Raw genomic sequence first — 11294 nt, 5'->3', positions numbered from 1 at the left:
GTCAATTACAAACTTTAATTGTTACAGAAAAGCTCTTCTTCGTCGCCAGAAACAACTTCCTGTTCAGAGGAAGATGCCTGATACTTCACCAACCACTCCTCCGTCGAATCCGTCCCCTCCGACTTCGGATCCGACTATGACAACGACTGGTCCTTCAGATGCTCCTCCCCTTCTGCGCCGCTTGATTTTATGAATCCTACAGCGATTCGTGCATTTTGGGAACAACTACTTCAACACCGTCTAGCCGACCTGCTTTTGCCTCCCGTCAGCTCAGATCTAGCCAGTTCCCACCCGTCGCCAGATCGTCGTTCCCGCGATTCGTACGATACTTCATCCTGGCATGCTTCTGGTCTATGTCGCTGATCTCATACTCCTGACAACTCCACTACTGAATCCTCTAAGATCAATTGCCATCGACACTATCGCCGGGACAGTGTCACCAGTTGTCCCTCGATCGTCTTCAGGCATCACCGGCTCATCACCACCCGGCGTCAGACCATCGCCTCGTTTCATCAAATTGTCGTCAGCTATCGTCTGGCCATCACCAGCAATCGCCAAGTCACCAGCTTTCGCTGAATCGTTGCCAGCTGTCGCCAGAGCTTGCTAGATCATCGCCAGCTGTCGCCAGACCATCACCAGCGCTCCCTGGTTCGTCAGCAATCGCCAAACCTTCGTCAGCATTTACGTGTAACGCCAGATATTGTCAGGCTGTTGCCAGCGCTCGCGTGTTGCCAGTTATCACCAGACCGTCGCAAGCTATCGCCCGGACGTCATCAGCGTTCGCTGGATTGCCAGATATCGCCAGGCCGTCGCCATCGTTCGCCGCGTCGCCATCGTTCTCCGCGTCGCCAGCTTTCGCCTGTCTTCTTGTCTCGCCGTCCATCGTCCGGGGCCCCCATTATATAACTTCCTCCTTCCACGGGATCAGTTGGTGGCTGATGTGGCCAGGTCCTTAGACACAGCCTTTACGACTCTACTGGTCAGGCCATCCATCCAAGTGCCCAGATTCCGGAAAAACCAGTATCCTTTCCACTCCATGGACTTCGCCAACATTTGTCCTCCTGTTGATGAGGCCGTATGGTTGCTTGTAGGATCCTCCCGGCCCAGTACATCACACTCTTTACCCACTGTCGGCGGTTGCTTCTGCCAACTCGGCCATCCAGGACTGTTTGGACAAGTATCCCTCAGAGGCCAATGACCTGCTCCTCTTGGTCCTGGATTGGCAACAGAACCAACTGGTACACATGTCGACTTACATTCAGTTCTGTCTTGGTTCTCTCAGCATAGCTAGACGTTCGTCTCTACTCAAGCAGTCCCCCTGGGGCCCGTCATTCAAGATGCAACTGATGCGCCAACCCTGGTCTGGGTCGACGCTCTCCAAGGGCCAGATCCCGTCTGTGGCTAAAGAGGCCCAGAGTTGGGATGCTCATCAGCAACAGTTCCGACTCCTTAACAACATGGACCGTCTCATTTCTTCCCAATTTTCTCAGCAGAGGAAATCTTATGTCGGGAAGAGGACCAGTTTGAAGAGGAAATCCGCTTCTTTTCAGGCCAAACGCCAGTCCCCCAGCAAAGGTTGGTCCTCCAAGCCTCCTCGCCGTGGACGCTTTTCCGGCTGTGATCGGCGACGGAAGTGACTTTCTTCGGGCGTTCGACAACTGGCATCTCCTTCTGCCAGTTGTCCCTGTTCATCCGTCTGCAGTAGGACGGAGACTTCAGACCTACTGGAGGAATTGGCAGCTGCTCAAGGATCCGTTTGTTACCCAGATCCTCCGTCACGGTTACCGCCTGCAGCTCCGAGCTGTTACTTCTCTGACTACTACTCCCTTGTAACCTCCATATTGGCCTCACGATGTGCCGGATCTTCAGGCCAATATCAATCTCCTGATCGCCAAGAACACCTGGACACAGATTCAATCACTAGAGGATTTTATTCTCCAATCTTCCTGGTGCCAAAGAAGGGTTCATCCCACCTTCGAATGATCAACACTCTGGCGCTATTCAACCTCCATTATGTCGCGCCTTCGCCACATTTCCAGATGATCTCCATCCGTTCTCTGTGCCACATCCTTCAACCGATGGACTACCTCATCAGTCAGGATCTCCAGGTTGCCTACCTGCACGTTCCCATTCAGGCAACACATCGTCATTTCCTCCGCTTCATCTTCCAGGGCCAGCACTTTCGCATTTGGCATTTCCACGGCCCCGTGGTTATTCACACGTATAACCCATCCCATCGTGGCCTTTCTTTACCGCAGGGGGATTCGGTTCGGGGCCTACCTTGACGACTGCATCCTTGGTCATGGCGTCCATCAAACCTTGATTCTTCAGCAGGATTTCACCCTTCAACTCCTCCATCAGTTGGGTTGGATCATCAACAGGGAGAAATCGGATCTGACTCCTTCTCGCCATCTCACCTTCATAGGCGGTCTCTTTCTGACAGACCTATCCTTGATACAAGTTCCTCCGGATCGGTTAGCAGAGATACAATCCGGGTTCAGGAGAGCCCTCTCTCAACCTCTCGATCTCTGCCAGTGGCAGAGTCTTCTCCGGCTGTTGACCTCAGCTCAGGATCTAACGTCCAGAGGTCGTTTTCAACTGCGTCCCCTTCAAGGTTTCTCCTGACATTTTTGCGCTCAGACCTGTCGGTCCCCATCTTCCTCTGCCAAGAGAATTGCGTACATTCCTGGAGTGATGGCTAGTCCCATCAAACGTCTTGAGTGGTTCCTCTATGACAAGTTTTGAGGCCACTCACCATCTCTTCGTGGACGCGTCTTTCCAAGAATGGGGCGCCCACCTTCTCCTGGAAACGGCCTCCGGTCTTTGGACTCCTGCGGAACGTTCGTCATTGGCGTCAGATCCTCCGCAACAGTTATCTCATGGTCGCCTCGGACAACTCCACAACAGAGTATTACATCAACAAGCAAGGATTGACTCGATCTGCTTCTCTCCTGGAAGTGGCCTTTCGCCTGTTTCATCTGTCCGACAGTCTTCTTCTTCTGATACGAGCCCATCACATTCCATTGCCGGTGTACGTGTCTCCGGTTCCGGACCCAGCTGCTTTGGAAGTAGTGTGTACGCTTTTCCACCCAGTTCTTCTCCCCCAGGTCATTCGGAAGGCTACCCGGACCTGTCCTCTGGATCTGCTTTTGGTTGCACATTATTGGCCATCCCAGATTTAGTTTCCCAAGATCCTTCAAAGGCTTTCAGCTCTTGCTGCGACAGCTGTTTCCAGAGCTCATTGTCCCTCTACTCGATCCCTATATGATGACAAGTGGCGGTTGTTCCAAGCCTTCTGCTTGTCCAGGCTTTTAATTCCAGTGGAGGCCACCATTAGCCAAGTGGCTGATTTTTTTGTTTTCCTTCGCCAATCCCGTCACTTAGCTGGTTCCAAGATTGCGACCTATCCTGCTGCGCTCATTTCTCTCCTCAAGATCGCTATAGGTTTCAAGCTATCATCGGTCCTGGCTCTTTCTGCCATGATCCGAGGTTTTCGACTGGAGGACCAGACTAAGAAGTTCCGCCCTCCAGCTTGTGATCTCGATGTTGTTCTGCAGGGTTTACGCCAGGCTCCGTATGAGCCACTTGTGTCTGTCTCGTTTGAAGATCTCACCTTGAAGACTTGCTTTCTCCTGGCCCTTGCAACAGCTGCCAGGGTTAGCAACTTCATGCCCTGGATGTGACCCGTGTCCGATTCGACCAGCGTCCTCACAGTTTGGTTCACCTTGGCCTTTGTTGGGACTTTATCGCCAAAAACCAACTGCCCGGCCAACACGATCGGCAATTTCACATCCCGTCTCTTTTGGAGATCGTTGGCCCTGATGATGACCTGTAGCTCGCCCACTGCCGAGAAAAAAGAAGTCGGGCCCTCCAGCGTTATCTTCAGGTGTCTCAGCAACATCGCAAGAAGCGCCAGCGACTGTTCATCCCTCTTTCCAGCCATAGCTCTGCAGAGATCTCTCGGAATACAGTCTCCCTCTGGCTTCGTTCTGCTATCCTAAGGGTTTATCGTCGTGCTGACTTACCACCACCTACAGCCTCCAATCCACGTGAGATCCATTCCCTGTCTTCTTCGCTGGCCCTCCATGCTAACGTCTCCGTTTGATCCCTCATGGAGGGGTGCTTCTGGTTATCTACTACTATCTTCGCCAGCCATTATCCGTGGAGGACGTCGCGGGTACACATATCTTTGGTCCACTTGTCCTGGCCCAGCAGCTGACCAACGCCCGCAATGCAATGGTTTTATACTCACCTGACGCTACACCTATAGGCCCACCCGGACTCCGTCCTCCTCCTCCGCCTTACCGTTGGCGCCACTGTGTACTATACGTCTGATGTCATCCAGTGAAGAATATGAGGATTAGGGGCCAAGGGGAATAACTGGTGGATGCCAAGGCACGGATTGTAGTCTGTTTAAACTGTCTCTTCGTTCCATTACTGTCTGTGTGTCTAAGGTAGGGAAGCTAAAGCACTGTTTAGCGTCAAGTAAGTATTAAAACATTGCATTTAATCAGAAATGCTAATTTTTCCCGCTTTGACATATGTATTCATATATGTTGCATTAAAAGAACATGTATTAGTTTCAATCATGTTTGTTGTGTATGTATTAGAGCTAAAACTACTTGGAACTTGTCATATGCGTGTCTTTTAGTAAATGGTGGCCTAACGGGTTGGAGTGTGTGGACGAATGCTTCTTGTGGCATCACTTGTGGAACGAGAACTGATGTGGCACTTACACGATCCAGGAGCTGCACCAACCCCCCGCCCAGCAATGGAGGACAAGCTTGCACAGGAACTTTAGTTGAGACAGTACCGAAAAGCTGTGTGTTCCCTGCTTGTGATAGTAAGTAGATCCCAAGTGATATTTAAGAATTGTCTTAAAAATTGTTTGCTTTTTTTGTTTTGTTTTTTGTTTTACGCCACACTCAGTAATATTCCAGGTATGTGACGGCAGTCTGTAAATAATCGAATCTTGGCCAGGCTATCCAGTGATTGGTATCATGAGCATCAATCCACGCAATTGCGATCGATGACATGCTTCAATCAAGTCAGCGAGACTGACCACCCGATCCCGTCAGTCGCCTTTGAGATACAAATATTGTATGCCACAACCATTTCTATTGTTGCATAATTTCTTTCCTCATCGATTCAGCTCCAATTAACGGAGGACTAACCCAGTGGAATCAATGGACTAACCCACCCTGTGGTATCACATGCGGCTCCACGTTCAGCGTGTACAGGTTACGGAGCAGAAGCTGCACCAACCCCACTCCAAGGTTCGGTGGGCAGCAGTGCTTTAACGACACAGTCCAAACAGTGCTTAAACAATGTGTCTTCAATGCCTGCACAGGTAGGTGTTTGATAAATAGATTGTTAAATGATTGGTAACAACATTTCAACAGAGAATCAGCACCAAATAATCTGATTGTGTTAAAACTGAGGGTCGTGGAATCGTAATGCATTTTACAAGGTCACCAGTTATAAGTTGGTCGGAAGGGTGACAGTAGTTCAGTTACACCACATCGTGTCAGCTTCATGTCGGGGGAAAGCCTGAACTGATGCAGGTGCCCGCTGCTTCTGTCTTACGTCTTTGTCAAAACATAGTTACGAGGCGTGACCAGGGAACCTATCTGCCTAGTGCTTGGGATTACTGCATTGATCTTTGTCGGTGCCTATTATCTAGCTGGCTTCCATTGGCCCATTGCTATTTCTATTCTTTTACTTATCAGTGCTAATTACCCCCGACCTCCCGTGTGCCAATTGTCCATTGTCAATTACCAATCAGTGATAATTTAGTCCTGGCTTCCAGCTGTCCATAACTATCAGCGCTAACTATTGTAAAGTGTTGGCTTTCACTCTGTATTGCTTATCACCTATCAGCGCCAGCTAACTGTTGGCTTCCCTTGTTAAGTTTCCACCTTTTGTATCTTATTACTTTTGTTGTTCTTACGTGTACATATATATGCGCTCTGCGTCATAACATTCATTCACCTGATGAAGGAGTAAGCATATACTCCAAAACGTTGTGTTCCTCATAATAAAGACGTTGACATCCAAAAATTCTCTTTCTTATGGTCAATGCCCATGTTTTAGACGTTTACCACTATGGTGCTGACAATCCAGAAATATCTTGGATTCGAATGCATGATCGTTTGCATAAAGAAGACTCTTTCTGAACTCAGAAGTATTTAGCAACATTGTGTGTAGGTTTGTTTTTACAAAACGTGTGGGGAGACATGGAACTTCTGTAATCCAATTAGATAAGTTTGCCTATTAAGACACTTACTTTCTGAACAAACATACTATACTATTTTAGTGAACGGCGGTCTCACAGCCTGGACCCAATGGACGGAACCAATTTGTGGGATCACTTGTGGAAGAAGAAATGACGTCATACGTACACGCACCAGAAGCTGCACCAACCCTCCTGCCAGCAATGGTGGACAAACATGCACTGGTCCTTTTGTGGAGTTTTTGCAGAGAAACTGTGTTTTCGCACCTTGTTTTGGTAAGTCTTATTAAAGTATGCAACTATTGACATGGAATAATGTCTCTATATTAATGAACTGCAGCATTTAGAATTGGCGATTATTCTGCGAGCAACATTATTTTCCGCATCATCTGCCCTTGGCGTGGGACGAACAGCTTTCATTCGTGACGAACAGACACTTTAAACCTATTGTTTAAGTGACGTAATCTACAACGTGGAGAACAATGGATGATGTCATAGCCTAACATTTTAAACAATAAAGAAATGTTAAATTATGTCCTTGGGTCCAACCGCGCCAGAGTCGACAATTGCTGAAATGCACATGTGCAAATATTGGAAACATTAATTTCGATTTTACTACCCCTCTGTATTTTATTATGATATAGTTTTGATTTCGTGAAAGACGACTTTAACCCTCTTCAGCCCACTGCATTGTCTTACAGTTATGTTATAATCATAATATGAAACACTTAAAAAACGCAACAAAATGGCAACAGAAATCAACTTAAGATATTCTGTGTATTTAGACATGTGGTAGCCAAACACAAAAATGTCACCGTTCGGTTTCGAATCTCATTCGTTGAGTTTCGATATTGATTTCAGCACAATACGCATCATGTGCGATGGTTGGAAACAAGATGATGCGTTTTCATTGTGTGTCAGTATATTTCTACATAGACGTTAATGGTTGCTCTGTTTTCATTGTGTGTCAGTATGTTTCCACATAGACGTTAATGGTTGCTCTGTTTTTATTGTATGTCAGTATATTTCCACATAGACGTTAATGGTTGCTCTGTTTTCAAACACTATGTCTTATTTCCAATTCGAATCACGACTTGAAGTAGACAACACACCACTCTCTTAATGTGACGACTTTGTTAACACTGAGATGATTAATAGCAACACCCTTTAAACCATTCTCAGTTGTAGTTAATGGCGGCTTTACCCAGTGGACACAATGGACCAATCCGTCGTGCAGCATCACGTGTGGAACTGGATCCAGCGTTGTGAGGATGAGGACCAGGGCGTGCTCAAACCCTCCACCCAGTAACGGAGGAACCGCTTGTGTTGGAGACAGGATACAAACATTGGCACGACCTTGCAGCCTTTCACCATGTCTCGGTATTTACGTAAACGTATTCATTAAAAATCATCCAAAGTGGCATTTCTCTCGTTCGTGTGTGTGTGTGTGTGTGTGTGTGTGTTTTCTAACCCACAATACATTTTTCTTCAGGAGGTCCAATCATCAAATTTACACAAATATTTATTTGCGGTATTTGCTGCAACACTTCTATTTTCAAATCAATCCAGTAGCATCAAGACCAATCAGCAACCAAGAAAATATACCACTCCACTTTTGATAGGAACAATCTGATATGTCATTCTATTTAAAGACACACTTGACGTTCAGTCTTTTCCGACTGCTTCTGATGAACTCTATCTCGCAGGCGGCACACTTGACATATTATGAGAATCGGTTTTCTGTATCATTGGACGATAAGAATATGACGATCAAAAGTGGAATAGTACAGGACAGGAGACATTATCACAGCTAACTCATTTCAATTGAAAAATCAATCTGAATCTGATATTTTGTGCTTTGTAGTCAATGGAGGATTCACACTTTGGACTGAGTGGACAAATGCAACCTGTGGCATCAGTTGTGGAACAACATCAAGTGTGATCCGAACTCGAACAAGAACCTGCACCAGCCCTGCACCCAGCAATGGCGGACAAAGCTGCGTTGGCTCATCGGTTGAGGTGTTGCCTATGACCTGTGTGTTCGAACCATGTGGCGGTAGGTCATCCAAATACTCATGTCATTAGGGTTAGGGTTAGGGTTAGCGTTAGGGTAGGGTAGGGTAGGGTAGGGTTAGGGTTAGGGATGATTTAAACTCTTGTCCAGGAGGTATGTCATGCAGTGAAATAATTCAAATCTCTCAATCCTCCTGCAACTCTGGTGGGAAATGAAGGATGGTAAAGAATTACTCATTTACACTCTGCTCCATGTTCTGTAGTACTTTGTTTACATTTCCAGTTAATGGAAGTTTTACTCAGTGGACCCAATGGACCAGCCCGTCCTGCGGAATCACCTGTGGCTCCACCAACAGCCTTGTCAGGCAGCGAACAAGAAGCTGCAGAAACCCCGTTGCCAGTAATGGCGGACAACAGTGCTTTGGAAATACAACTGAAACGTCGTCTCAATCTTGTGTCTTCGCCCCCTGCCAAGGTAAGCATTTTAATGGGCGTGAATGTGTGTCACTATGGTATGCCAGATGTCGTTGAGACGTTGTTGAAGTCGCGTGTCGTCAGTACCTGCGCAAGTGAGTGATTGTCAGGGATTGCTGATGGTGTGCGCCATGTACAACAAATACTTCAGACATGAGTTTTAGTGGTTTTATAGAGCTGTTGTCTTATGCGTGTTGTGTTATATCTTCGATAAACAAATATATACCCTTATGTTTCCTACTGTGATTAATGTGTTTTAGAATTATTAATATATGTTTTCAGACAGTTAAAGATAGATCAGTACTACACTACTTACACAACCATAACCAACCGCGCTACATCAACTGTGTACAGTTTGTGTTTTGTGTGTTTGTTGTTTAACGCCGCACTCAGCAATATTCCAGCTATATGACGGCAGTCTGAAAAATAATCGAGTCTGGACCAGATAATCCAGTGATTGACATCATGAGCATCGATTCGCACAATTGGGATACGATGACATGCACCAACAAAGTCAGCGAGCCTAACCACCCGTTACTCGCCTCTTACGACAAGCATAGTCGCCTTTCACGACAAGCATAGTCGCCTTTCACAACAAGCAGGGGTTGCTGAAGACCTATTTGGTAAAACCCATGCGCACGGGTATGGTACTGACTAATTTAGAATCAATCGGAGAGAATCTGGATTCGAACTCAGAAAAATATTAGAGAAAGTTTCGATAATTGTGTTACTACTAATAGCAATGTGTTTATTTGGAAATAGTGTACCATAGTTCTTGGTGATAGTAATTTGAACATTCAAATGAATGTTTACACATAACTACATCTGCTCGTCACAGTTTAAAAATGGCAATCTCACTTTCGTTCTCAAACCGGGGTAAATCCTAACAAGTTACACACCACCATTTAACGCGAACATTTCGAAAACGTTATCCTTTTCTATCAGTCAAAAATACGAACAGATTTAGAACTGGTGAAATCTGAAAGGAGGCACCCTTTACCTCCATAGCATTGGACAACGTTCAGACAATATTTCAGATGGCAATCATCACATTGAGAGTAGTTCAAAACTACAGTATAATAGTTGTTAAGTTATATGCTGTAAAAAAGGTTTTAAACAACAAAGTGTTTGAAAAAGTGTGAATGGTGCCATGTGTCTGTCATGTAATTATTCTTTCACACGTGTGTATATAAAGTGTGTGTAGTTAAAATGAAATAACATCAATTAATTTATTACCATTGAATGCAAGATATCAAGAGCATTGTAAGCATTACGTCTTAATCAATACAAGTCAGGATTCTTCTATGGCGCCATACCTCCACACCACAAAGGGGGCTTCATAAAGATGAATTAAAAACACACTAGATATATATTCAGAATCACGAGCGAAATACGAGAATAAATAGTCACATATTTTATATCACTAAATACAAATCAATCAGTTTTTATTGAGAAAAAGTGGAATAAAATATGAACTTTGGCTTATTTTCAAATACATTATGATCTTAATTTCATTGTTCTTTCGCCTTTGTCGAAAGTACGTCACAACTAAAAATGAGACAAATCTTATTATTTTCCTTTTTGCAACAGTTGTCATAAACGGTGGCTTAACAACCTGGTCTCAATGGACCGATCCACCTTGCGGCGTCACATGCGGGACGGGAGACGTTTCACGTTCAAGATTCAGGACCTGCACGCGCCCGGTCCCAAGCGGCGGAGGACAAGACTGTTCTGGCACTTTAGTGGAGGTGATAGCAAAGAACTGTGTCCTCTCTCCCTGCGTTGGTAAGACATTCATTATATTAAAATAAATGCTTCACAAAAAAACTGGCACTAACAAAATCCAAGCAAGCTGCAGGTGAATGAACGTGTTTTACGTTACGAGATATTCCAGCAATGTGCCCAGCAACACCAGAAAAGAGCTTCATACAAATGGGAACCGAACCATAACCAGAGAATGACAAGCTCATGCATTAGCCACTACACCACTGGTCTGTACTGTGGACGATGCAACTGATAATTAATCCAATGCCCAGTTAAAAAATCAAAGCATTATTTAATTATCATACTTTTCAATAACAATTAAAATGATATTCCAATGTTTACAGCTACGGTAAATGGAGGGTTAACCCAGTGGACGCAATGGACCAATCCTACTTGTACCATCACCTGTGGTTCCGCTAACAGCCTTGTCAGATCCAGGTCCAGAAGCTGCACAAACCCTGTTCCCAGTAATGGCGGTCAGTTATGTTCTGGAGACAGAGTACAAACATCGGCTCAGCCATGCATCTTTAATTCTTGTCCAGGTGAGCGTTTCTGTGAAACAGTCTAAGACATCCTCCTCCGTGGTCTAGGGTAGAGCGCCTGCCCCGAGAGCGGAAGGTCCGGGGTTCGATCCCAGGCCGTATTGCGCTACGACTGTCGTAAGTCTATGTAAAAGGATGCGAATGACAATCGTCTTAGCTCGCTTTGTGGAATGGAGCCCTGGTCTCTAGAAAGAACTCTAAAAATGCACTAGCCCACCTTTTGGTTTATATGCGGTCATTAAGTGGCAGGTGGACTGACGTGTGGTGAA

The 11294-nt window shown here is 45.7% G+C and overlaps 1 protein-coding gene across 1 annotated transcript in view; it reads left to right on the top strand.

Moving 5' to 3' along the window:
- LOC139461237 (SCO-spondin-like) overlaps positions 1–11294 on the top strand; it is a 63602-nt gene that overhangs the window by 34657 nt on the left and 17651 nt on the right. Inside the window, exons 24-31 of the mRNA XM_071242876.1 lie at positions 4652–4843; positions 5153–5350; positions 6317–6508; positions 7415–7612; positions 8097–8288; positions 8529–8720; positions 10310–10504; positions 10828–11025. Of these exons, the coding sequence (XP_071098977.1) occupies positions 4652–4843; positions 5153–5350; positions 6317–6508; positions 7415–7612; positions 8097–8288; positions 8529–8720; positions 10310–10504; positions 10828–11025 (1557 nt within the window). The remainder of the gene's footprint in view (positions 1–4651; positions 4844–5152; positions 5351–6316; positions 6509–7414; positions 7613–8096; positions 8289–8528; positions 8721–10309; positions 10505–10827; positions 11026–11294) is intronic.

Source organism: Haliotis cracherodii, unplaced genomic scaffold, assembly GCF_022045235.1.
Source record: "Haliotis cracherodii isolate W230 unplaced genomic scaffold, xgHalCrac1.p SCAF_14, whole genome shotgun sequence".
NCBI classification, from domain to species: Eukaryota; Metazoa; Mollusca; class Gastropoda; order Lepetellida; family Haliotidae; genus Haliotis; species Haliotis cracherodii.
The sequence above is the reverse complement of the archived record's forward strand: the minus strand, read 5'-3'. Positions and strand labels throughout refer to the sequence as shown.